The sequence below is a fragment of the Falco punctatus genome, assembly GCF_963210335.1.
Source record: "Falco punctatus genome assembly, chromosome: 1".
Lineage (NCBI taxonomy): Eukaryota > Metazoa > Chordata > Aves > Falconiformes > Falconidae > Falco > Falco punctatus.
In genome coordinates, this window is record NC_137580.1 from 113,314,120 (window position 1) to 113,342,099 (window position 27,980).

Below are 27,980 nucleotides of genomic sequence, written 5' to 3' on the forward strand. Positions count from 1 at the left end.
TCAGCAGAGCAACAATTCAGAAGTAGAAAATTTATTTTTAACAACCCTTTTTATTTCCCTGAATCTTTTGGAAGGGGAAGCGGAAAGTATGCATCAGAACACTGCCAATCATGAGCACTTCATGGAGATACAGCTCTCATTTATGGGATTCATTGCATCTTCTGTGGTATTTCCTGTTGTTTGATGTTTGAATCAGGATTCTGGGTCAGATAGACCCCAATGGCATGCTATTTGGCAGGTTCCCTGTTCCTCACTGCTTATGTCTGTGGATTCGGCTAGTCTCTTCAGTGAACTGATTTGCTGTGATATTTTAGGCCACGTGATTTGGGGTTTATTGTGAGAAGGAGCCTTGCTGTTCAGTATTTATTATGACATAGAATCAGACCTTTTATTTCTTTGTGCTGCTTCTTTCACTACAAAGAGCGTATAATACTTCCTCATCTTGTGCGGTAAGTAATAGAAAGCAGCACTGTGTTTTCAGTTGTCTGTTTTGCAGTCTATATATATAGTTTGCCTGAGACAAGGGAAAATAAAATTATCCTTCTATTCTTTTTACCTCCATTGATCTTTCCTGTAGCCGCACATAGCTTTCCTTACCGTATGATGTCAACAAGATTCCTTTGAAAGTACATTGCAGTTTATTTAATGAAAACTCAAAGCACATGTTCCCATGGAAACTACAATTGAACATCATCTGCCCAAACTACATACCCATCACAAAGTGCTAGAATATAGTTGTTCCTCTGATTCAGTTTCAGGGCAGCTCCTTGTGCTGCCATGCATTTTGATGGTGGTACGGTATGCTTTCTCCATTTAGTCATGCTGTCCTATTCATTCTGAAGGAGTCTCATCCATGGTCATTAAATCTCATACTATTCAGGAAAACGCTCATTAGCTCTGTATTAAAAACCAAAGACAACCCCCAACCACCACCAACAAAAAAAACAGCCAGAAAACCACACACACTAGTTTCAAAGCCATATTGTTCATCACATTGGGTTTTTTTTAATTATTTTCGTTTCTGTAACCTGCAGGTGATGCTATCCACAGCCACAGTGCTCTGTTCCTTGAGAACAGCTCTTTGAACATACCTTTCTCTCAGGAGAGTCCTGGATCTCCAAACGCATCTGATCAGCCACAAGGAAAACCAAGGAAGTTGAGCTTGGCCAGCACAAACAGTGAAAACTCAGGGTCAACAGAAAGCTTGCCGTCAGCATACCTCACCAACAGTGAGTGAAGCCTGGTGCTGTGTGCTGTCTGATACGGCAACAACCCTTCCCTCCACATCCTTTCTGTGGAAAAGTTTATTCTGAAAAGGAGAATTATCTGCTTGGAAATTTGGGGAGAATTAGAACAGCCTAAGTTGCTGCAATTTTACATAACACAATTTAGCTTCCTCTTCTGTTTGTAATTAAGTAGATGAAGTAATGAAAGTAAAGTCACAGTTTTATATTAAGGTGCCACTTAAGCGTTTCATGCTAGCAGGGATTTAGAAGCATGTTCCAGGTATGAAGAAACATACCCATAATTAAAAGTGCTATAAATCACTATGTTGTCCTGTTATGGATTGTAACCATACATCAATATTTAGTTCACTATTTGGGAAGCATTTGCAATTCTTACTCTATAACATGATCATAAAAGTACTAGTCTTTCACTGTACATTTGCTGTGGACCAGTAAGCAATGGGAATCAAACTGAAGTGATTTCTGCTTCCCAAAAATTGGGTGCAATAGAACTGTTTAAATTGCAGACAGTTAAGTGATGATGCAGTCAGTGAAAACAGTATTTTGGTGTTTGACAGATACCTTTAACAGACTCTAAATGTCAAGATTAAAAAAGCAGAAGACTTCATTCAGTTATCTAGCTTAAGTGTAAAGACAGCAAGAGATTTATTAAGAAGAAATCTTACAGAAATGTGATGCTGTTTTGTTTGGGTTTTTTATAGTTACTGCAAAGTGGTGGGGAACAAAACGAATAGATTATGCCTTGTACTGTCCAGATGTGCTGACAGCCTTTCCAACTGTGGCCCTGCCGCATCTCTTCCATGCCAGCTACTGGGAATCGACAGATGTTGTAGCCTTCATCTTAAGACAGGTCATTGATATCTTTATTTTTTTTCTCTGCAATGAATAACCTTGTAATTGATAATTGCATCTTCCAAGCAGGATCAATCTTTTAATCTTTAGTTCAGTTAGATGGCTAACTGTGACTGCATCACATACAGCTGCATGTAGGAATGACAGATGTGGATTTAGTGGAGAGGTGAAGGGGACAGTGAGCCCACTGTTAGCACTCCTAGCCGGTGTTCTTATTGCTGGCTGTGTGACTGGGAATAATGCACTGTCGTGCATACCTTACTCACCCTTCCCATGCCCCAGATCAGGATAACCCTGTATTATATATTAATCTCTTAATGGTTCTGAAGGAATAGGCTATCTCCAGCCTTATTTAATTATGTATTTCTACTAATATCAAATTATTAGCATACATTTGATAATAAAGTGGCAGTTTGAAAGTACTGCTCTCATAAGAAAATTAAGTCTGTCTTGTAACTGTACTAGAGTATTTCAAGGCATTGTGTGCACTGTCTCCTCAGAATTTATTTCTGAGTCATATGATGGGTCTCTTGTTCCTACTGTGTCAGTAATTAGACAGCAGCTCACAGTGACTTAGGGATGCAGTGCTCTGACCTCTAGAGAAAGTGGTGAGGCTGAGAAATCTCATCTGGGGTAAAAAAAACCCACAAACGTAAGTGGTGTTCAATTAAAACATGCAGGATAAGTGTCCCTCCAAAAGCCCAAAGTGACTCACCCAAAAGCCAGTCACAAGCAGTTTAATCTGGATTAACACAAGAATCAGTGTGTTTTTTACATCCAGCAGGTGAAACAGCTGCTGCCAGGCAAACAGTAGAGAGGATAATGTAGAAAACAGCACAGTGACTTTATTTCATTAAAACAATTTGGCAGGTGTCAGTGTGGCTGCCTCTCTCTCAACTCCTTTTAGCTGGTCTCTGAGAGTTAACTGCCTCTACCTCCTGCCTCCAGTGCTGCTGTCAATGAAGTTAGTACCCTGGAGGCTCCTGGGAATGGAATCTCAGTGGCTCAGTTCCCTCCAGTCCAGAACTAGCTGCTGAGTCAGACTGTGCAATTGTACCAGATCCCCTTCTTTATATGTCAGTCTGTGAGCAGAGTGTGCAGCAGACAGTCTGGCTGGTAACCAGACCACTTGCAGAGTTTCTAACTGCTGGGCTTAATAGATGAAATTCTCAGAGTCCTTCAACCTCTTGCTGTCCCTTCAGAACATCCTTTAGTGTATCTGATTCCAGTCAAAATGTATCATTAAGCAGTGCAGAATTTTACAAGCTGATTTAAAAAAAAATTGTTTATAACTAGTGTCACCATAACCAAGACAAAGAAAAAGTTGAAGAGTTTTTCCATGAACAAAAACGGTCTCCAGAACAGGAATCTTATTTGATGCTTATCCCAGAGGAGAGGAGAGGTCTCTACTGGAAGCAACAGGATGCAAATCCATGTTTTTTCTGTTCAGAGGCCCTAGATAATTGTACATAGACATTTCTCTTCTACATTGCAGCTCTCTTATAGCTCTTGTTGTCTCGTCTTCTCTCTCAGGATGTTTTTTGCCTTGAATCCATCACAGCATTCTCCCATTTTTCCTTCCAAATGCCTCCCTGAGCCCAGTTGTCTGTTAGCAATCATTCCTGCTTTATTCTACTTGTTATTTCTGCACCTTAATATCCAGTTGTGTTGCTGTTGGGTTTTTTTTTAATGTGGTGGGTTTTATGTGCTTTACAGCTTTTAGAATTTAGTAAGCTCTTCAAGCATGTGGAGCGTGCATGTAAAGCAATATGTGACCTTACAGCACTACATAAAGGACTGGTTAGTTCCAGCATAGGATGGACATTCTGCCCTTGCTGGGGGTTAAGGTTAAGGCTAATGGCTCCTGAATGCACTGTTGGGTATGCATGTATTTCATGCACCTGACCTCCAGTGAATAGAATTTATGCAAATTTGTTAAAAACCACACTGACCTCTCAGCAGTACTATGATTTGTTGCAAGCCAACTGCTTTGCTAAGGCTGAATGCAGCAGGATTTTAGTCAAGGGACTTCATATGAGACATCTTTCAAAATTATTCTAGGCCACTCTTCCAGGAAGGGTACCCAGGGTGGAAAACTTCAGCACAGAAAACCAACTGTTCAGCTTGAGTGATTTTCTGCCAGGTTGTGAAAGAGGCTGATGAGTCTAATTCTTGCTCAAAATGAAGTAGCCTCACACTGTCTGTGATCCCGGAGTGCAACCCACAGATTTCAGTAAGACAGGGCTTGTGGTTTCAGTTGAAACAGGGCACAACCCACATGAATTTGACATGTAAGTTTCTTGGTAAGCATGTGATATTTAGGTTGTAGGAATGTGTAGCTTGTATAACATATTGGGTTTCTGTATGGTCACAAGCTACAGTCCTCTTATCATCAGACGTTACTAGCCACAGGCCACATCCAGAACCTATCGCCCACTGCAGCGGTGAGTAATATCCAAAAGGCGATAAGAACAATTTTGTCTGACTGTATGTATAGAAAATCAATACAGGTGGAGTCAGGAATCTGACGTCTGCCCCATACAGGACATTTAAAAATACTTCTGTGGCCTTAAGCTGCTTTACTGACTTTGCAGACCATGAGCAGATGAGGTGACTGTCACGTGATACTATTCTAATGTTCACTATTTTCTCTGGAAGAATGTGCAAGCTCTATTGTGAATGAAAAAAGCTGTTTGGTAAGTACTTGAGATTAAGTACTGGGCCACAGAGTGAAAGCAGTTTATATTATTTGTTTATACAATTAATGTGAACATACGGCTTGTACCTTTTTCTGCTTTCATTGTGCTTTTGGCTCTGCAGTATCATTCAGCTGGGGCATCAGTGTACTTTCCCTTTCTTTGCCAAGTACCAGGACTCCGCAGGCCACACACTGTTTATTAAAATATTAATATAATTTCAGGTGATGAGGTATGAAAATGTAAATTTGAAGGAAAATGACAACCTGGATCCGGCAACACTGAGTCCATCCAATCCACGAGAAAAATGGCTACGCAAAAGGACACATGTCAAATTGAGAGTGAGTGCAAATCTTAATATATGTGGCAGCTATGGAACTTGGATTTGAGAGCAATTTAAATGGGGTTTGATCTCCCAAAGCATGAGTTTATATAACTGAATATTATTAAAGAGCTGAAAACTATTAACATAATCCAGAGGCAAACAAATTAACAGTTATGCAATAGGAACATTTTATTCTTGGTTTATCACTGCCTTTTGGGAGAAAGTACATTTCTTTCTTTAGGTAACAGAGAGGCCTGAAGTTCCAGTTCAGCAAAGAGGTTGTTCTTCTATTTTCTTATATGCTAGATGAATTCATAAATCAAGAAAAAAAATATTTTCTTCATTCTTCAAATGCTACTTCAGTTAGAAATGTCAGTTAAGATGCATGTGTCTTGCACATAATCATGTGAATTTATGGTACCACTTGAAGTGAAAGATAATTGGTATTCCCTTGAATGTTCTCTCTTATTTGGTCATCTTGAGCATTCTTAATAGAAAGTCTATTCAGGAACCCACCATTACTGGAAATGTGCTCCAGCTGAAACAGGAGCACAGTTATACTAGATGCTTTAAGGTGCACTGTTACATACCTCAGACACTGTCCAGGACTCTGTTTCTGTGTTACTGTTCATAAGATCATAATAGACAGTAGCCTCATTACAAAAGCAAACACTACCCTTCCCACTTTCTGCTCTCATTTCAGAATGTGACTGCTAATCACCGAGCTAATGATGTCATTGCAGCAGAAGATGGTCCTCAGGTACTAGTCGGGCGCTTTATGTATGGACCTTTGGACATGGTGGCTTTAACAGGTGAAAAGGTAAAGTCTGAGTAATCAATTTCCTTGTGTTTCTGAATCAACTTGTACTAGAAACAGTTGTTGCATGTTATACATGAGTGTACAGTACCAGAGAGAGCCTTACAGTGAGGAGAGGTATGTCACTAGCCCCCATCACTTCGGCAAAAATCAGCTGTAAGTGGGCTTTCCTGATAGCTGGCCTTTTTCCCAGTTTTCATCCTTACATGATGCTGACCGTCTCCTCTGGGTCATGATGAGTGCTGTGCAGTGATTTGTCAACCTGCCACCCAATTGTACCACCTACTGGAGACTATTAACTTCTTGAGCAACGAGGAAAGAGTTTTATAGTGGTTGGCAAATCACTAAAAGAAAAATGTATATCCCTCTATCTAGGTAAGACAACTAGATAAAGAAACAGGGATTCTGGAGGCTAGGTGGCTGCTGTTTCTCTTATACATGGAAGAGTAAAGATTAGTTTCAGAATTTTAGTAATAATATGACACAGCTGGAACTGTCACTCCTAAAGCTGCCTGCAGTAGCCAGCCTTACAGCTAACAAAGCCAAGCATTAAATGAACACATTTGTTCATATTCACTGACACTTAAGATTTTTTGTGGAAATTAAGAGCGATGCTGCTGAGCTGAGGGTGAAACTGAAGCGTGGAGGCTTTTACTTGGCCTGTTTTGTGGATGCCATTCTGCTAAGATGCAGCACTAACCTGATCCCTCCAGGGATCAGCCTGCTGATGGCATGCCTTCTTTGGAGTATATTTGCTAGTCCAGAGGAGGGATGGATGTTTCTGGAACCATGTCTCTGATGACCATGCTTCTGTCACAGCTGGGTGTTGCTAGTCAACTCCACAAGACATAAGTGATGTGCTGCTTCTAAGATTTTGTCATAGAATTCAGCATGCCTGTGCTGGTACATATTGAACTGTCAATCTACGTTACAGTTGTGTTTTTAAGACTGTCACTGCTTCAATCTTGTTGCATATGGTTTGTAAAAAAACCTGAAAGCAGCCCCATCACTTGAGTTTATGGCAAGACAGGATCACAGATTTTTGTCTGATTTTGAAGATTTTAATAATTTCTTCATCAGCTTTTATAAATTTCTTCAATCTGATCACATTTTATTCATTGATAAGGTTCTTCTGGCACAAAGGGATCATTAGTGGTCCTTTGAAGAACACCAAAATTGTATGGTTCCAAGATTTAGTAATTTCCTCATTGTGTCGTTTCTCAAAAGTTCAAAACATCAGTTAAATTTATCTGAGTGTATTAGATTGCATTAAAGATCTTCAATTACATCTACAGTCAGGAAGGCTGCTGTGTATGTAATGGATCTCTTCACGTGCATTATTTATGCCTATATCCTAGCAATGCCTCAGGTCAAAAGTTGGACACTTTGTAACTGGTACAGTGCAGAAAGTAGAAGAAACAGTTTTTACCACAAGACCATTGAATCTGTCGGAGGAAAGGCCATTCCTTTCCCATCTTCCCTAGTGGGAAAGAGGAAGTTGGTACACATCTGTATTCAAACTGTCAATTCACTTTGCAGTCAAAAAGCAGAAGAAAGGAATAAACCCATTGTTTGGTCCTGGTAACACTTCTGATTCAGCAATACCTGTCGCTTCTTTCCTTGCACAAAAGCTCATCCCTTGAAAAAAATCAGTTCTGAATTTCATCTGTTCAGAATAAATTTAGTGTTACAGTTACATCCCAATGTCACGTAACATCATTATATCCAAGAGCCTGTCTGCAGAGTTATCAAAGATACCCATACAAAAGCATGATCTCGTAAGCTGCTGGCGGATCTTGTAGAATATCTGGCTGGCTGCCTGTTGAGCATTGAAGTCCACATAAACCTTGTATGCCTAAATTCTGTAAAAATTAAGTGCAGAAGGAGAGCTTGGCAGATACCTCCTTCAGATTTACTGATCTACTTAGTGCTAAAAAGTGCCAGTTCAAGTCAGACAAAGTATTTCATACACTGGGTGTTAATTTTGATGAAATATTTCTGTTGAAGAAAGCTATATTGATGAAGCCTTTTGGGAAAAAAAAAATCCTAATAATTTGAAGTGTTCAGGTTTTGCATTTGTAGGCAAGGTTATGATTTGAGAAGGATTTCATTTTGCTAATAACCAGGTGGAGTTTTCAGTTTTGTAGGTTTACTGTGCAAAAGTGTAATACACACATGCAAGCTGAAATTATCTTTTTTTCTAGTTTGGCGTTCCTACCAAATTTCTGAGCTCTGTACCCTTCTTTGACACCTGCAGTGCTAAAACTGAGTGCTTTAAATGTTGAAAGTGATAAACTCTTGTATTGTGCTCCTCTGTGAAGTTTTTACTGGATGTGCAAGTTCCTTCAAACTTCCTTGTAAGCTTTTAGTACAAGCCATAGTTGGAGATACTAACGTGATATAGGCTTGGCAGGCCTTGTAAATAGGGGCGTTGCCTGCTATCACACTAGATGACTGTTTTGGTGTTTTTGCAGGTTGATATCTTCATAATGACTGAGCCATCTTCGGGTAGGTGGGTGTACTTTGACACAGAGATATCCAACAGCAGTGGCCGGATATCCTACAACATACCCAAACAAAAGAGACTGAGAGTTGGTGTGTATCCCATCAAAATGGTGGTCAGGTAATGGCTTCAAGCTGTGATGGGTTGTTGTGATCAGGAAGACACGAAGGTGTGTAAGATTGAAGGGGGTGCAGAGAGATATTTTTGTCAGTTTCCTTTTCTTGTTCTTGCCACTGTGTTGCCAGCTTAGATTTAAAGCAGTGATCATCTGTTTACCGGCCAGCTTGGAGGTGCCTAGGCCAATGGGCTTATCTTTACTGCAACACAAACCCTCAGTGCAATTCAGTTTAGGAGCACTTGGTTTTGCAAAATAATGTGGACTGGATGACTGCAATCAGTCTTCTTGTGGCAAGAATTTATGACTTGGGATATTTTGCAGCCTGTTCATTGGGGAAAAGACTGCTGAAGGGTATGGTTTTGTGTTCTTCGGACTGATAAGAAGCTTTTCTTATTGAAATTAACAGTAAAGGATGTACTGCCTTGCTCTCAGCCACCTGTTTATATCTGTTAATGTCAGGATGATCAAAAGAGTTACCTTAATTGTGTACTCAAGACGATGCTTGTTCTCAGTGGGGAAAAAGGAAAAAAAAGCCAACAACCCAGCATCTGAAAATAACAATTCATTGAGATAGAACCAATCAGCTCTCCAGCATTTCTTAAAAATCTCTGTGCTAAGTAAAGTATGAAGATGTGGGAAATAAAATTTGTTGGCCTAGGTGCAGGACTGGGGTAGCTGTGCTTTTTTTAAAAAAATATGTTTAATAAATGTCTAGTTTAGTTTAATAAAGGAGCCTTAGTTTAATACTGCACTGCCTAGCCACTTAGGAAGTAGCTTTACAGCTTCCTTTGAATCCCTACTTTGGCAGCTAAATCAGTGGGATGAATTTGACTGAAACAGAATGTGTTGTTACCCACCAGTTCACCCAAGGCCAAAATCGATTTGCAATCTTATGTAGGGCTAATTGAGGAGGAAGAAATGTTTTAGTTCAGTGTAACAGAACAATCAATTCAAGACAGGAGAGTTACCTAAAAACAGATCAAGTGTATTCAGAAGCTAAGCTCCTATGGGCTTTTAGACTGCAGGAGTAAGTTTAAAACAGGAATGAAATAAATTGTCCTGCCTCTGCTTATTAAGCTATGCATACATATTGTAAGAATCTTCATCATCGGATACAAATTTCTAGATCATACAATAGTCATCTTTCTAAAGGAAAGAAGCTGTGGTCTTCAGATTACATTTTTTTAGGGAACATGAGGTCATGGGATGGTAAGAGCTTTGGTTCACTTTGTGCTTTATTAGTCTCTTAATGTCAAGACCTCTTGGGAAAAATACATCATGAGGAGAAGGTTGTATCTCACATGCCTTTCCATGAGAAAAGCCATCTATGATTGCATTTTTCTTTTGGTGGTTTGGGTTAGGCTTTTTTTTTACCTCCCCCCCACCCCTTTTCTGTATTGTCATTCTCATTGTAATTTGCAAGGATAGAGGGATGGGTATTTATAGTATTACCAACTGTTTATCTAGTGCAGAAAAGCTGATATGTGTTGTACATGCCAACAAAAGGAGCATATCAGTTCTTCCATTGCAATTTCTAATAATTTACCAGTAACTGTAGACTGCCAGAAAAAAAGGTAGCCAATTTCCGTGCTGTGTATGTGCATATACATAGCATTCATGTCTTATATGTGTACATATATAGACAGGTAGCGTGTTTGAGTATTTCAGGCTGTTTTGGAGTGCTTTTTCCTGATTCTTTTAGGTATTCATACACATGGGATTTCTTATTAAAGTCAGCTCCCGAATTTCTCCTTGGAAAGTTGTTTCCTAAAAGCTTAAGTTTTAATTGCCTCACATAGGACTGAAATCAGAAGCCTTATTTGACAGTGATTTTTGAAGCTCTAGATCCAGACAGATCTAATTTCAGGCCTTAACTAGAACATGCAGAAAATACATTCTGACATTTTGTTTTTTAAATGTTTTTATTGCTTTGACTCTCCAGAGGGGACCAGAGCAGTGCTGCAAGTTACCTGACTGTGCTTCCCCAAGGAATGGAATGTGTTGTGTTTAGCATTGATGGTTCATTTGCAGCAAGTGTTTCAATTATGGGAAGTGACCCCAAAGTCAGACCTGGGGCCGTTGATGTTGTCAGGTAAGTGAGGTTTGCACACTTCACTTTTTATATCTCTTGACTGTTCTATTCGAACATAATAAGAAGGAAGAGGGCAGAATAGGTGGGTTGGTTTTTTTTTACTAAATACTTCTTTAGAGGCCAGGATTCTTTCCAGATGTATTTCTATATTTGGTTGGACGTCAGGCCTGCCTGATTTTCAGAGGGGTCTTAGAATGCTATGGTTTACTTTGAAATTTGTGGTTTAAATTGCCTAAAGATTACAAGCTGCTTCTTGGGAATACGGCCTTAAAATGTGTACAGTGAATTAATAATGATTCCATGTGTTACTGTGATAAGCAAGAGTGTATTTTGTGTTTCATTACCTTCAAATAAGGACATACTTCTGCTTCAAAAATATCAAGTGCCATGAATGCAAGAGGTTTTTTTGGAGGAAAAATTAAAAGCCCTTTTAATCCATTCTTGCAAGTCTGTTAATGTCACACTGGGTGGGGAAGTAACAGCTGTCATTTAAGAACTTGCATGGGAATGGAGGGATGTCCGTTTTCAAGGGTTTCTACTCCTTACAGCTGAAATGGCAGAAAATCTTAAAGGTTTCAAAGGTAGCAGAACTTGATGTGTAGTCTATTCTAAATACATTTTTAAATAGCTCTCAAATTTTATCTAAAATACTGCATAAGAGTCTCTTGCTTCCCTCTGTCTCCCTCAAGACGTAGACATCGTTACTTAATTTCTCGACAGGACCAGAGACTTGGGCATGCTGCTTTCCACTTGTTGGAAGATAACATCTAACTTCTGTCTGGGTCTGTGCTGAGCAAAGAAATGCTGACCTGACCAGTGGGTATTGTTTCTCTTTCTGCACCTACATAATTTATGTGCTGTTTCTGACAGGCATTGGCAGGACCTGGGATATCTGATTATCTATATTACTGGCCGTCCAGATATGCAAAAACAGCGTGTGGTTTCATGGTTGTCTCAACACAACTTCCCACAAGGGATGATCTTCTTCTCAGATGGACTTGTTCATGACCCACTGCGACAAAAGACCATTTTTCTCCGGAATCTCATGCAAGAGGTACTAGAAGTGTGTTTATAGGTTTAAAACTTTATTCCAAAGACTGTCATTCAGTGAAGTTAGAGATCTGCCGTCCTTTTGAACAGTAAATTTTACTGACCATCACAAAGTCTCTATGCCATTCCTCATCTCTTTCCTCATTTTTGAAAGAGCAAGGAAGGCTGATAAAACACCCAGAGGGACATCCTGGTATGACAAATAAGTAAACTAACTGCTTGTTCTTTCCTGTGTGCGTATCTGTAGTTCTTGCTGGCACGCAGACAGGTTTAGCTTTCTGTGCTTTACAGGATGAGGTTGTTTAACAACAAACTAATCCACTGCTTCATTGCAAAACAAGTGCCATCCTTGTAGTGCGTGGTGTTCAATAGAGCATTCACTTTGGAAGTTAATATTTGTTTCAGTGCCACATCAAAATCTGTGCCGCATACGGTTCCATGAAGGATATTTCTGTGTACAATGTTTTGGCTCTGTCACCATCCCAGATCTACATAGTTGGACGATCAACAAAGAAATACCAGGCGCAGTGTCAAGTAAGTTACTCTTGCTACTCAGTCAGGAAGTCCTAGGGGGAAGGTGTGAATGCATGCACAGACACACACAGACACATGCAGTGTTTCAGAGAAAGAAGGGCAGTTTTGGTTTCAGATGAGGCATTTTCTGGCAGGGCGAATAGTAAAGAGAAATCAAGCGGTCATAAGTTGTATCTGCAAGTGCATGCATCACATATTGCTCAATGACAAAATGGAACAGGTCACTTTAGAAAAAAAGCGAGGGGAGAAAGGAGTGTTAGTACTCTGTAGGTATCTAACCGGGATGCCAAAGATAGGAACTTAATTCCTTACAGAGCTCATAGGTTGAGGCAGCAGTAATTTGTCACTCCCTTTCTTTCCTTCCTATTTCAGTTCCTCAGTGAAGGTTATGCAGCCCACTTGGCCTCGTTGGAGTTCAGTCTCCATTCACGACCCAAAAAGAACAACTCTCGGATGATCTTGAGAAAAGGCAGCTTTGGCCTCCACTCCCAGCCTGAGTTTTTGCGCAAGAGAAACCATCTCCGCAGGACTATGTCTGTCCAGCAACCTGACCCACCTTCTTCGAACCCCAAGCCAGAGCGTGCCCAGAGCCAGCCTGAATCAGACAAAGATCATGACAGGCATTTGCCCTCCGTTGCTTGGGTTCGAAGTGGAGTTCAAAAATTTGAATCTGTCCCCTAGGGAGCTTTGGAATACAGGTCCTGGGTGCACCCCATTAAACTTGTAGGCATGCCTCAAAGATAATATTTAGGCAGCTTCAGACTAAGAGATGTAGAGGGGAACTTGTACCTCGGAGTCTTCGCTGCTCTGGAGTCTGCCTTCTTACGCCAACTGGGGAACTTCCAGTCTGTTCCTCTTGACATGTTTGTTGGGAAATTTTAAAATGATCTATAACTATTGCAAGTGCTTATACCATCAAGGAAACAGGAAATACCTTAGGGGTTTTTTTAGAACAGATATAATAAAATGTGCAATAAGAGAAAAAGCTGTAACAGGCTGATTTTACTCAGAAGCAGGATTGTGATATCAGCTAACTAGCTGCACACAAAATGGTATACACAGTAGGTCCCATGGGTTTACAGAGAAGGTTTACACTTTAAACATTAAATAGTTGTATCTGTTTCCACTTCACTCTCAACAAAGTGATACGCTTGTAAGGGAAGCAGAGTTGGGAACTTCAATAATGGGTGGTCAGGATTTGTACAGCAAGATGCTTTTTGGGTGCCTTAAACCCAAGATTTCCTTTCAGCTTACAGTGTTGGTCAACAGACCTCAACATGGGCACTCGTGTTTGTGTGAAGTGCTGGACGTCAAGTAAACAGGAGAACTCCACTTATGAACCAAATCATAAAAGCTTCATGTTAGAAATAAATGTCTGCCACAGTTTGAAGCAGTTAGTGTTGCTGTATACAAAGTAACGTGCAAGTGTACAAAGATCACATTGTTTTGTGGAACTTGGTGACTGTGCAAAATGTGTGGACTACTCAAGTAAGGAGATGGCTCTGACTATCTCAGTCCAAGATGGATCCTAAGATGGTAAGCTAAAGGGAGCCCTTTTACTAAGGGATCTGCAAACTTCAGAGCAATTCATTTTTTTCATCATTCTAACTACAATTTTGCACTGGAGGAGAAAAAAAGTAATGGAATTCCTATGGGTAAATAGTTAACCCTCTCATGCTTTATAGCAACTGTGTTAAGACAATCTGTAGCATTTAGAATTAACAGTATTTGAGCTTCAAAGAATGGACGTGTCAAATTGGAGGTGCCAAATAGACGTTTTCCTGATTTAAATTTCTCTTGGATCTCTCAATGAACTCGCTAGAAGTAAAATGTGTGAAATTTCCCGAAGTGGTAATATTTCTGAAGTAGTGTAGTTAGCTTAAGATAGTAGCAGTTTGCAGATTCTTCATGCAGGAACTTCCACTGCACTAAATTCACCAAGAGAACTTTCATGACTGAACTGAGGCATGTTTTAAAACCTGCAATGAAGTTGCAAGTGCACATAAACCCCTCTTTCTTTAAAAGTTAAAACCAGACTATGGACACTGAGAAAGCTTCAGGTCAATAGATTTCTTTTCCAGGTTGGTTGGTTGGATTGTTTTTAATTTCAGGGAGTTGGCGTGGAGAGGGTGTCATGCTTCCCCACGTTACTTTCAGGTTTTCCTAGTGTGTAGCTAGACCAGAAACAGTCTCTTGACAAATCTGTTGGTTCATGTTTTTGAAAGTTGGCGTGTAAAGCAAACAAGAAATGCAAAGGAAAACTACTACGACAGTGGAGAAGTAAACCCAAGTCTGTATTCTGTATGCACTGAAGTTACAGTGTGCTTTTGAAGAGCATAGTAATATGACTTTTGCCTTAAAAGGCAGCAAAGTAGCTTATAAATGGAGATCTTTGATTTAGTTTTTTAAATGTTACTTGGCAAGATTGTCAGTTTACCTGTTTCAAACTTCCTGAAAGATCTGGCACATCAGTAATTTGTTTTATTTCATAATGCTTCCTTTAAGGGAAGGGGTAATCTTTGCTGAAAATTTAGGAAAGATAATAGAAGTTTGGTGGTTCATACTAATCAGGAGCAGGTGACTACATTACAGGAGGCTGGGGTTTTATGCTCGGTTGCCAAGTCAGCCAGCCACAAAAGCTAAGTGAAAGATACCGACAGACTACTTTGAAGCAGTCTTCAGGTTTACAAATGCTTTCCCAGTAATTTCACAGTTCTTTAACACATAGGCTTGGAGGAATTATTCTGTGTTCTGTCTTGGCCCACTGTGTGTATTAATTCTAATCACAAAGTCCGTTTCTTCTCCTGTCCTCTGCAGATAGGAGGAGGTTGCACGAGTACACCAGACTCCATCTCCCTCGAGTCCTGTTCACTGTTAGCATGTTCCTGCTCGTTACTTTTAAATAGGTGTGGGAAGCCTATAAGTAGGCTTGTGAGGGAGGAACTCACTAGGCAAATTTAAAATTTGCTGAGGTGGCCTAAAAGCAACATTGATTGATCACAAAGGTCTTTTAAGCACTGGGTGCTGTGTAACACGTCTCCTGACAGTAATCACAATTCCAGCTGCAAAGTTCAAAGCTAATCTTGCTTTAGCCATTTACCTCTATTATCCAAGAGACTCCAAAATCTATTTTTTGTTTTAATTGCTGTAGTAGAAATACTTCCTTTCAAAAGAGGGATCTGTGTGTAATTCTCTGACTGTATTAAAGGAACTGAGCACAAGGTTAGAGAAATCTACGTTGTTAAGGTCTGTCTTTTACTCTTGCAGACACAATGTCATTTTGCAGGGTACCATGTCATGAAAACTCTGATTTTGTGTATTTCTATTAATAACCGGGTCACCTTTAAAGTAGTCACTCTGTTGGCTTCTCTTAATATTATGAACTAATAGTAGTAAAACAAATGCGTGTGTGTGTGTGTGTGCATGATTTAGAGTGGTAACAATTTCAAAGTTTCTACACATGGTATTGAAATCAAGCTGAAAATATTTTCCCTGACTTTTATTTCCTACAATATATGAGAGCTTCTGTGGCGTTTGCATAATTCCAACACTACTTATTGCTCAGGGATAGAATGGTTTATCTCCTGATCACGTGCCTCCAGCTGAGCACTTTGGCAAACAGTGATACAGGCATTAGCTTGGAGGTTAAGGCTTCATGTTAATTAGGAGTAGATCTTCTGAAACATCAGATTCCAGATGCGTTTGTTTTGAAAGCCCTAGCCAGTTTCCACTGAAGTGGTAAAACAACTTCTGTTGGAGCTGAGAATATGAACCAGGCAAGCGTGAGTGTGATTTTAGACATCTCAACTAGGTTGGCAGTTCAAGAAATATTCTGTGGCAATAGCTGGGGACCTCAGGCACGTTGAACCACTGTCTTCCCACCCCTGCCCTGCCCCAGCTATGTTTGGGTGATCCCTGAGGTTTGTCTGATGAATCAATCACCGGGTTTATGGCATAATTTTTTTCAGTTGTATTTTCTCTTAAATCATTTCCTTCTGGTCAGAATTTTAGTTATACACTTTGTCCACAGGAAACTGCATGCGGTGTTCCTGGGCATTCAGTTTGCAACTGGATTTCAGTTTTACTTGTGCTTTCATGGAAGGATTATCAGTCTTCCTAAGTAAGCCGTTTGCCGAGGATAAGCCTGATCCTACAGTCTTCTTACTGCAGGTCCTCATCGCTGCAGTCTCTGTGCAGTCAGCACTTAAAACTTTTTAGGCTGTGGAAGTGTTAAAGCATACACAGACGGGAAGAGGGACAGAGAACTCAGGTGGGAATCGTGGGTGCCCGAGGAACATGGGTTAGACTTAGTTCTAGCAGCTTTAGTGCCTCCAGTCTGTTACAGAAAAGCATGTTCTTTTGACGTGCTAAATGGAGTAAGCATAAGTGAAATCGTAAAACATAAAAACTTATTCCAGCAGGTGCTAAGGCAGGAGTACAAGTCAGTGCAAAGTATGCTACAGTTGGAAGCATTTACTTCTTTGTCCTGTTGATACAGATCCAGTTTTAAATTACTGTAAAAAATGGATGTGATCAATAGCAGTGGTAGACTTACCTGAGATATTGTGAAAACACATCTTCACAACTGTGGTGTTTTGGTTTTGGGTGTGTGTTTCTGTGTGTGTGTGTGTAGCTACTGGAAGACATCTTACGCTTTGGTGCTGCTTTCACAGCAAATTTGTAACCGATATACTTTTTTAAAAAAAAAAAAAAAAAGAAAAACAAAATGGCTGTTTATTCAATTTTGTTGTCTAGTTAGGTAAGTTTGAAAAAAGATATCATTGTATAAAGAGTGCAGAATATTCCACAGACCTGAATAGTGATGTTGATCCAAATCTGCTTATTTTTAATATTTTTTTTTAAAAAAAAAAAAGTGTTTGCATACACTAGTGCTCTTGGAACAGGTTCTTGCTTGACCAAAGTACTCCTGTTTAGTTTGTGGCATGGTTTATATCTGTTTGGCATAAAATTTTGTTAGCTGTAAAAATGACAGGGCATCGATAATTCTTGTTTGTTGGGATTCATGAGAACTGCCATTTTGATTTGTTTACATGAAAATAGTCTTAATTCTTACAGATTACTTCACCTGTTCCTCTAGTACCTAGGGAAGTCACTTCTAAACAGAGTTAAAACCTTCAGTGGTTATGCAGAAGGGGAATTACCAGTAAACCAGAGGAAAAAAAAGTCACACTTTACTATTAAAATAAGCAGAACAATGACACTTTATGTGGAAGCTCCACCGTTTGGCAAAACAGCCTTTGTTTGCCATTATTAGTGGACAAGTTGTCCCATTTACACATCGCAGTCTTCAGGCCAGGGCACTGCTACTGGGTACATTTAAGTAAATCCCCACTACTTAGATCTATAGTATTATCATGTACTTCATGGAATAAATTAGAAGAGAAAAAAAAATTTCCTTCTTTCTACATTGTTTCCTGTCTTAAATTTGCAAAAAAAAATTTGCTTATATGCATTTTTGATAATACCTGAAATCAATAGATATTTTCAGTTTTTAAAATTTTAAGTGCAACAGTTGTTACTGAACAAACTGGATTTTCCCCAGGTTTTCATCCTCCTCTTGCATCTAAGCAACAGAAAGGTGTATACATCATAAAAGTACTGGATGATTGGAGTATTAGCACCTTTTTAATAAGCTAATTGGCTTAATAATGGAGAGATTGTACACTGCAATTTCATGATTTTTCTGATTAGAGCTTGAAATATGGAATTTGAACTCAAGATTTCTGCATTGAATTGTTCAGTTCAGGCATGCAGGGAAGAAGGTGGCACATTCCATCCTCAGCTGGAGCTGGTACAGGATATTTTTCCTATAAACACAAAACTTTCCAACTTGCCTCCTCAGCTTCTCTAAGAGCAGTGACTCCTCGTGGTCTGTGTTCATAGCTTCAGCAGAAACTGTGGGTTTAACAAGGTAATTTGACTTCCGTGATGTTTAAGCACTAAGTGTAAGTATAGGTTACTACAGATGATCCTAAAATCAGTCCCCCATTAAATAAAATGGAGGTAATAACACGTTTTTCTGGATGAAAAGAGTTTTGTTTTGTTTTCAGAAATAAGAAATGGCCCAGAACAGCTAGAATCCTGTGCCATGGACTGTGGAACTGAGGTCAGGAGGTGTTATTTCCTCTTTCCCTCATTTTAGTTCAAGCCCAAGTTAAGGGGATTACAGTTTACCCTCTATCTCTGTTTATCTTGATAAGCTACCTTCGAAACCAGATACAGTTGTGGGGGACAGTGAAACAAATTTGACAGTTCATTTCTCGTTTGTAAGGATGTACAGAACGTGGTGGGAGAGGACAGGTTTACTACAATGTGCTAGAAGACGGTATACCAGAGATTACAATGTTGAAACATAATTTACAGATTGCAAGCTTTAAAGATAAAGGACCGCTCTAGGGCCCAGAATGGCAGTTCTCGCACAGAACCCCAAGCCTTCTGCATAACTTGTTTTTCTATTTGTGGGAGAGGGAAGGGGGCAGTCCACTTACAGCTGGATTCATACAAGGAAACTTGAAATTGTACACGTTCTTTCAGTCTGTAGTTTTATTAAGTGCATACTTCTAAACTGTTTGTCAGTGAGAAGGTTCTATCTGGTGACAAATGTTTATATTTCATATGGCTGCCTTGTAAAAATTCAAAAATGTACAATAATGAATTTCTTAATATGAAATAAGGAGTAAGATTTCTACAACTGGTATAGATTTTGATGTGAGCTGGTTTTTAAAACCTTATAAAAGAGATTAGTCATTTAAATAAAACCTTCCTTGCCTTTAAGCAAACAGTGTCACTGATTTTTCTTACCAGTGATGTGGGAAGTATTAGATCATCATCGTACATGTCCTAGTAGCCAGTGGAAACAGTATAAATAGAGGCTGTTGTAACAGGTGTAACGCTTCTGTCTGAAATAATACTTAGATTGGCAGGTGACTTTTCACAAAACTCCAGCACTCCTTCCTTTTGAAAAATCATACAAGTATTTCAGTAATGAGACACCATCTTTGTGAAAGCTTTATAAAAGAAGTTTCAGTACATGCAAAGAATAACTTCAGGTTACTGTTCCATATAGAAAAGTGGTTAAGAAAAAACACACCAAAACCAATACAATACAAAAAAAACCACACCAAAAAATAACACATCTAAAGCTCTCAGTCATCTGAAAGCTTTGTGAACTCAGGGTTGTTTTCGTGTTTCCAGGCCTCATTGACTGTTTCAATATTTTAAAACAGTCTCATTTGACAAGAGTAAAGAAAAATGAAGAGCAAGTTTAAAACCTATACTTGCACATAAATCAGAATTTAACATTACTGCTTCCAATATTTATACTTAATACCATTAAAATTTTAGTAGTTCCAGTTTTACTAAATGTGCATCTTAAAAATTATCAAGTAGAGCAACGTTTCCCAAATCAGTCTTTTGTTTGAAGGTTCACCTTAAAGTGAATGTAATCTAGAGAACCCTGCACAAAGCTTCCACCATGTAAAACGGCCCTGGTGGTGAATTCTAGAAGCCTGAGAAATCTTTGCTTTAGTTTGAAAGACTAAACTTGGTTAAAGTGAATCATCTACCAAAAAAGCTTGTCAGAAGAACATTACTTTTTTTAAAAGTAGTTAGAAGCAAAATGCAGGTATCAAATGCTTAGTATACTTCCTTCATCAAATAAAACACCTGCGCTGTGATACTACAATAGTAGTTTTAAGAAGTTACATTAATTATATAACCAATTTCTGTGTATAACTAAAAGTCAGATGTCCTACTAGGAAAGCAACGTTTAACTCGGCTGCCAAGATGCTATTTAAAGCAGCGGCAAGAAATTACAAAGTTGTCCTCATTTGTCTGGAACCCAACTACTTAACATAAGGTTTGCTATTAGATTAGCCTAACTAAAGCTAAGGCCATCAATTAAGAGTCCTCATGCAGCTCCTCTCTTGGGGCATGACTGCACAGAAACCTGTTGCCTTGGAGTTGCAGTTGTGGTCAGAACTCAAACAAGCCACTGCTGTTTCATTAACTTCCAGTTCAACATGATGCGTAACTTTTGGGTTGTTCGTATACAGAAAAAAAATAATGGACCAGCACTTTTAGTAAGCAAAGTACTCACACTAAAACCTGTGGCATTTGGATACCAGTCTAAATACTACTATTACCTAAGACCACCCTTCATAAGTCTGTGGCCATTCCTGCTGGTCAGTTATAAGTTTCAAAGGACTTAACAGCCTTATGGAACTCACATTCAGGATGGTCCCTCATCTCGGTAGGCAATTACACACTGCTGCACAATTTTGATTCTCCTGTTCATTTGAAAAGAGAGCGCGAGGGAAAGGAAATCCTGGGCTGCTTTGTCAAGAAAGATTATAAAATGGAATGGCTTGTTCAATGTATGGAGTATACACCCTCTCGAGTGCTATACAGAGCTCTCCTTTATATATGCTCATAACGGTTACAGCCGTCTCTGGTCTAGGTAGCAAGTGCTCAATGGAGTTTCTTTGCCCGCCTTCTGATAGCTTGAGAAAGTTTCCGAGATCGACGCACAGACTGCAAGTTTTGTGCCATTAGGTAGTAGTAGTTCAATATTGCATGTTGCCTGCAAAAGAACAAGACCACCATTAGCAGCGTGAAGTCAGTACGGTTAATTGACTGATTTTCAGGCAAATTGCTGGGAAACTGTTAGATGGGAGCAAGGAAGAGTCTGGGACCTCTACACTTGCACTGTCTTAAGTTCTAGACGCTAGCAAGGAAGTATTTTGTTACCTTCAGTGAGCATAAATGGCAGCAGACAAATTAAGTACTGCAATACTTTAGCAACAGGAGCATTTCTTTTGATGTAATCTAATTCATTAAAATGAAAAACACTAGAACAATACATGGAGCTGGCAACTAGAAAGAGTTTGAGATCAAGGTTTGTTTCATCATGGAGAAGATGAAAAGGGAGCTGAAACACTGAAACTCAGAGCAGTTGGATACTAATATGAAAGACTAAGGGCACCTCCAAAAAAGTTTATTTCACAATTATTCCAGTACAAACTAGCCAGTAACAGCACATTTTATGCCTCTATACATGCAGGGGAACCAGACCAAATTGCTTAGTGGAAGCAGTACACATCACTGTTTCAGGCTTCAGTAAAGCATTTGAAACTGCTGTCACTTTTCCTGAAAAGTTCCAGCAATCAACATCTTACGCCTATCTTTGTTGCAAAAATAGGACATAGTTTTCAGGATCTAAATTTCCCTTTAACAAAAGCAACACTTCCAACATAACGGATACTAACATCACAACACAGATCTCAGTGAAGGCAAGAGGCATTTACCTGGTAATGGTTCTGCAAATAGATACTAGAAGTGATGTATAGAAACTTAACAGCAAAGCATTCCTGCCCCCATCCATTTAGGTACAATTGCTGTGTTTAATAATGCCAGCAATACAGGTACCAACTGCTGTTACTGTGACAGCATCATCTTAACTACTAAGACAATGCTAGGGATGGAACAGAAAGGCTGTAAAATTAGACATTTCAAGGTAATAGTTGGTTCTGTCATGCTTTGTGATCTTCGTTAGTAATCAGTGAGAACTGAGGCCAAGTGGCAAAGACATTAGTACCAGTAGTTTTCTGGTCTGGGGTGAGAAAAGCTGCTGTTTGTGTAGAACCCCAACTACAGTTCATTGCGAACCCACGGTGTAGAGGTGAAGTTACACAACTGCACAATGGTCTGCTGTAGCAGAGCGCACCACAGTGACTGAGGGAAGAACCCTACGGTTCTTCATAATAATACATTAAAGAAGCATGAATTAATAAGCCTTTCTCTTTCCAAACAGCAGGTTTTCCCCCCACAGATGCATGCAGGTGTAGACAAGGTAAGTGAACAACTACTTTACCTGGTTGATACTATCTTCAGTTACGAATGAGAGAAACTGTCATATCACTAACAGACAGGAGAATATTAGGAGTGAGATTTAGTGAATCTTCAATGGATATGATCATTAACAAGGTTTAACCTATAGTTATCTAGAAATGGTCCCATTGGTAAAAATTGAATTTTTTGGAATTATGTAGGATTTTAAGCCTTTACCTCTTTGTAGATAAATTACTTAATGCTGAGCCCTCTCCAGAGGATTTTAGGTGCTTGACATTTAGTTACTGAATGCTTGACATGAAGTGTTCCAAGAGGGGAAGAGGTTTAGGGAACTGCCCTGTGACAAGAGTTCTGACCTGTAGTTTTTACTGTCCTAATATGTCTAATTTAGAATGACATAACCTTTACAAACACAGCAGCCTGTCACCTCATGGATTAACCAAGGTGTTATATAAGCGGTTTCTGCATCCTCTACATTTTTGAGTTATGGGTACCACGGACTGTTTGTTAACATAATGCTACCTAATAAAAGGATTTTCTTATAAATGTGCAGGCACCAATGACAGCGTCACTGCAATGGGAATCCCACCCCCCAGCCTGACTCAGCACATCTTTTAGACAGAGAAAGGGGAGGAACTGTTTCACACAAGGTCAAAGGTAGGCTCTCGCTGGGGAAAAAAAAAATACAAAAATCTGACTTCCACAGCAAGAAACACGAAGACAAGGAGAGCATTTGACAGGTTTTAGAAACTGCAAGTCCAACTGCTGATTTAATCTGCACAGGTATCTTGGAGAAAGAAGGGCTATGCTACATTACAGCTGAGAAGGTTCTGCAGCTATTCCTTGTCCTGAGTTACAGGGATCGCTTAGCCTGCAATTGGCAATGTCCCAGTGGGAGATAACCTGATGCTAAAAGTTGAGGGACAGTTAGCAGTATTTACCTCTCCTCTTGCACAATGGTATCATCAAATGCCTGGGAGATACGCTTCAACTGGCAAATCCCTGAGGAGACCAGCTCCAACTCGCAGTCAAACTCTCTGCAAAACAGAACAGTCATTACCAAAGATCCAACACGACAGACTGACTAGGTAACACTACCCAAGCCTCTGTCCCTGCAGTTAACAACTCTTCTTACCTCCAGACTTTACCCAGAGAAGTTTAGGGCTGTAACAATCATGCTCTTAATTCCACTGACCACCTGCTTCACAACTCCATCCCCAAAACTACTGTCTTCCAATTCAGACACTGGGTTCAGATTCACAAGGCTGGGATTCAGCTTCCAGCTTTGATACTTCTTACGAGACTTTGACCAAAACAAAAACCTGTGCATGCATTATGCAGTATTGCCCTAGCTCACAATCCTTTATCTAATTCATGTTAAATCTCTGAGACAAGAATCTCTCTACTCTCTATAAAGGGCTCAGCCTAAGCGGGAGCTATTCCAAGTATCTTTGCAATACATATAGCAACTTTGGAAAAGTTAGAGCTAAGCAGGAGTGAGATGTATCGAGAGCATTTTTCTTTACCAGACAGGCATCATCAAAACCTCAGGTATATCTCTAGTGTCTGGTGGGTACTGCTGCTGAGAAACATGGTGTAAACAGTGGGAGCATGATTTTTAAAAAGTTGTCACAGCACAAAATTAAGTTTAATGTTTCAGCTTTATGCGGTGCTCAGTCCCTGTCTATACAGGGACCTCTAAGTACTTTCTTAACTATTCGAACAGGACGCCCTTTCAGGGGAACAGGATAGCGACCTTCATATCTTGCCTTTTACCTTACAAGATACTCTAATCACAGTAACAGAAAAAAGGAGTAAGATTTACAAAAGAATGTGGCTTACATCTTTCCGCTGCCAGGAGGTGGTGATGAGTAAGGACTCTTCAGCGCTGCTGCTCTTCTTGATCTCCGAAGAGAGACAGCATCTTTATCAAGCGAGGATGAGAATCTCCTCCATTCTTTACATTCTGGCACCCTTGTTGGCCCAAGCAAGGCTCTTTTGCTGGATCTTGGGGTGCCTTTAGAACTGGCTGCTGAAGTAACACTCTTCTTATGGCAAGGGGTTCGAGCTGTAGTACTTTTCTTGGTAGGACTGGTTGCACAGCTTCCGCTGTTGGATTCAGCTAGAAAGGTCACCATTGAGCGTACTGGGCTTTGGCAAGACTTCTGTATTTTCTGCAAGAAGCATTAGACAGACATATTATGCTAAATGAACTCAATTATCCTAGAGTTTGGAACCAGAAGGACAAGGAACATTTGAGCTGAATCCCTAGCTTTCATTCACATATCAGGTTTAGTCTAGCAGCATGAATGCTTCTCAACCCTCTGTACCCGTTCGCGTCGAAGCAGTCATTTGCTCCCCCAGTCCTTGGAACTTGTCGAGGACTTCAGCAGGCATTGGAACAGAGCTCCTTCTGCTCTTACGCAGGAAACAGCCAGGCTCCCTAACATATAATTGATGCGGTTAAAGTCAGAGGTCTCCACCAAAGGGAAGTGGAAGCTGGAGTTTGCTACCCTGTGGCTCTTGCCAGTCCAAATTTAGATTGACTATAATAAAGAACATGCTAATAAATAGCATGGGTACAGGAAAAGGAGTGAAAAAATTAAAAAATAATCCAAAGTGCTACGCATTTCTCAGAAACAATTCTTTGCAAGCAATGGCAGTCTCTACTTACCTTTCACCTTGTGGGGGCTGCTGTGCCATACATGATACATACATACGTATTGTGCCATACGCAATACAGTAGGGGAAAACCATTTATCTAGTAATAGAGGTTTCACACTTCTTTTCACTTTCCTCCCCATTCTGCCAGATCCATAATTTGTCTGTCTATACTTTAGCAAGGATATTAAAGATTTTACTAGTTAGTAGCTGTGAGACAAATGTCATGGTGTGTAAGTGTGTGGGATAGACTCCTTGGAATACAGCACTCTTCTACTGAAATCTTAGTACTGAAGTACACTGCAAGCGTGAAGTACCTGGGACACTGTTCCAAAAGCATTTTTAGCTGTTCTTTTAATACTCTGAAGAGTTTGGCACTTCTGTCTTGCTTCCAGACTTTCCCAAGTTGGGGTCTTACGAAAGTTCAGCTCTACTTGCTTTAATGGTACTCGCTTCCTTAGAGACATGCGGATGGTATTGAGAGACCTCAGAGGCGGCCTTCTCTTGAATTTGTCAGGTACAGGGCTCTCATTGTCATCAAAGTCAGCTAGGAGCTGGTGTTTCCGCCAGGCCATTGTTGCCTTGACATTTTGGAGCACAGATACCATCTTGTTCCAATCCTTGGTCAACCTTATTTCTAAAACAATTAGAATGAGAGCAAGAATTAGAGCAAAGTATAGAGCAGCATGAAAAAGGAGAAATGGAAATTGTTACACAGTAAATTGTTACATTTGGCTGAAACGACAAAATTAGAGCTAATTAAAAGCAAGACTTTTACTTGGAGGCTTGAAGAAGAGCCTTGACTGCTACAGCTATTCAGGTCTGTGCACATCCGTGAAGAAGTCTTATGCTGCATTTCCAGCAGCGGACGTCAGACCTAAGCTGCGAGGCTCAAACTTGTGAGGTAGAATGCTCTGCAACTGCGAGCGTCCTGTTGGTGTCTCAGACTAAGGACTCATATCCCAATCAAAACAGCCTTCCATTGCCAGACAAGTTTACACAGCTGCTATTGTCTCCTGCCAGAGTTGCTAGCTGAAGACTCACGCTTCAGGCACAGTTGTGATTGTGGATACATAAATCCTGAAGTGGGCAGGATTGTTACTAGCAAAAGACATTTGCAGGAAAATGCCTGTTATCTATATGATATATGATGATTCAAACATATATATATCTATCTTAAATTCTTCACTTTCATAGGATACTACTAGCAGATTACTTCTAAAAAGCAACTGAAATGCAAATGTACGTCAGCAGCCTGAATTAAGAGTGAATTAATTTTACTAACACTTCATTGCAGGTGACGATAAAAAAAGCTGGGTGCTCTCTGCCGTTATTATCCCACGTTAGGAAGGCCTACTGATATTCCTTACTGTCTCTAATCTCCCAAGTTGTCTCCATCTCTCACAGGTGCCCTTAATTGCGGCAGAAAGCAGTAAGCCTTACTGAAACCTTTTCGTGGTGCAGGCATTCGGGATACACCACCTTTAACGCATTCCTGCCTGTGGCAGCAAGGAAAGGTTAGTAAGCAGGCAACCGGGTCCATTCTCTTACAGCTTATCCCGCCTCCTACTAATACACCGCTGACTAATGGTCATTAATTTACGCTAGAAAAGTACTGCTCGGGTGACACACCCGGCAGCTACCGCCCCAGGATTACGCGTATCCGTTATCAAAGGGGCATCGCACAGCGCGACCTGGTGCACCGGTTCACCTGGGACCCGTGGCAAAGAGAACCGGCAGCTTCTGCGCCGGGCGCCTTAGGGGGCCCGGCGTGGTAACGCGGGCGCGGCCCTGGAGCGCGGCCCGGCCCCCGCACCGCTCGGCAGGGCTCTGCACCGCCGCGGCGCCGGGCTGGCCCGGCCGAGGCCGGGTGGAACGAGCGCGGAAGGCAGCGCGGAAGGCAGCGCGGAAGGCGGCGCCGAGACCGGCGGAGGCGGCTGGGACCTCTCGCACGGCAGCGAGCGCGGGCCGCGGCCGTATGGGGCTGTACTCACAGCGACGGACGCCGGGACGGGCCCGCCGCGGTCCTCCTCGCGCCGCCGCCGCCGCGTTTGAACAGCGCGCGACTGCCGCGGCCCGCCCCCATTGGCTGCGCCCTCGCGCGCGCGGCGGCCGTTGCACGGCTCGGCGCCTGCGCAACAGCGGCGGCTGCTCCACCGGCGGGGCGGGGCGGGGCGGGGGCGTGCGCGTGCGGCGCGGCGGGGCGGGGCAAGGCCGCTGCGCGTCACGACGAGCGGCGGCGCGCGCCGCAGCACAGCCGCCCGCGGCAGGGTCGATGCCTGGGCGGGTCAGCGGCCCAGAGACCCGCGGCAGCAGCAGCAGCGGCAGCAAAAGGGCCCCGCGCCAGGGTCCCTGCTGGGGTAGCCGTGCCACGGCGTCTCCTACGTTCTGCTCGATCGTTATGAGCTAGCGCCTCAGAAGGTTTTCGTTGGTTCGTTTTTTCTCCACCGGCTTCTGCAGCTCTTGCTGGAGGAGCCAGCTGGTGTAACTGCACCGTGTTGTGCTGGGAACCATCTAGGATGCCCTCTGAAGCAAATCGGGTAGCAAAGAATTGTCAAGTGCAGAGAATGTGGTTTGGGGTTTTTTTGTTTTATTTTGGGGTGGTGGTCGTCTTTAACCCTACTGTAGAGGAAAACAAGGCATGCAAATTGTCTAGAGCGTTTCTACCTGAAAAACTGCCCTGGAAAGAGCTGCAGTAGCTTGTTTTTTTCCAGGGCTTTGGTTTGGTTTCTCCCCACTGAGTTAAACTCGGAGCTGACAGGTAGTGAGAGACACCCCCATAGCTAAGGTTTAGCTCAAAGCCATGGGGAAGCCGACCCATTAATACTGCAGGATATCTCTCCAGTCCCACCACTGGCTTATAAACATACTTTCCCTAAGTTCCTAAGAGCTGTGGTTTAAAACAAAGTTTCACTTGAGGGTGTTTGTACCCCTTTGTATTCACACACTATAATATGGGAGAGAATAGCTCAATAAATATCCCCTTGTTAATAGACATGCATTTCTATGTATTACAGCCCAATACGTTCTGCTTTCCTCTGCCCATTGGCTTTACAGCTTCCAGATCGTTGCAGACATATTATGCATCTCCCCACCACCCCCAGTCTCCACAGGGAAGGTTTCAGGCTCTTCTCACTAGCCAACTGCTGCCTGAGCCACCGTATTGTAAGACCTGGCTCAGATCTTTGGACAGGCAAAATAGGGTCATTCATCTA

At 41.1% G+C, this 27,980-nt stretch overlaps 2 protein-coding genes across 8 annotated transcripts in view; one reads left to right on the forward strand and one right to left on the reverse strand.

Annotated features, from left to right (window-relative positions):
* Positions 1–16,961, forward strand: part of PITPNM3 (PITPNM family member 3) — a 121,141-nt gene extending 104,180 nt beyond the window's left edge. For all 5 annotated transcript variants that reach the window (XM_080398005.1, XM_080398003.1, XM_080398006.1 and 2 more), the window contains 9 exons: positions 1,035–1,229; positions 1,949–2,097; positions 5,020–5,136; positions 5,824–5,940; positions 8,412–8,560; positions 10,501–10,650; positions 11,521–11,704; positions 12,106–12,234; positions 12,607–16,961. In XM_080398005.1, coding sequence (XP_080254131.1) covers positions 1,035–1,229; positions 1,949–2,097; positions 5,020–5,136; positions 5,824–5,940; positions 8,412–8,560; positions 10,501–10,650; positions 11,521–11,704; positions 12,106–12,234; positions 12,607–12,915 — 1,499 coding nt within the window. In that variant the 3' untranslated portion in view covers positions 12,916–16,961. The remainder of the gene's footprint in view (positions 1–1,034; positions 1,230–1,948; positions 2,098–5,019; positions 5,137–5,823; positions 5,941–8,411; positions 8,561–10,500; positions 10,651–11,520; positions 11,705–12,105; positions 12,235–12,606) is intronic.
* A 2,289-nt stretch (positions 16,962–19,250) lies between these two features.
* PIMREG (PICALM interacting mitotic regulator) lies at positions 19,251–26,915 on the reverse strand. 3 transcript variants are annotated; one of them, XM_080398250.1, is made up of 6 exons: positions 26,760–26,915; positions 25,083–25,402; positions 23,947–24,278; positions 23,046–23,141; positions 22,127–22,173; positions 19,251–20,836 (listed from the first exon to the last, which is right to left on the reverse strand). In XM_080398250.1, the coding sequence occupies exons 2-5, from the start codon at positions 25,371–25,373 to the stop codon at positions 22,143–22,145; spliced, it is 750 nt and encodes a 249-aa protein (XP_080254376.1). In that variant the 5' UTR covers positions 25,374–25,402; positions 26,760–26,915; the 3' UTR covers positions 19,251–20,836; positions 22,127–22,142. The 3 variants fall into 3 exon arrangements, with proteins under 3 accessions (XP_080254376.1, XP_080254374.1, XP_080254375.1); XM_080398248.1 differs by lacking the exon at positions 22,127–22,173; XM_080398249.1 differs by lacking the exons at positions 22,127–22,173; positions 26,760–26,915 and adding an exon at positions 26,051–26,592.
* Between the last annotated feature and the right edge of the window lie 1,065 nt (positions 26,916–27,980).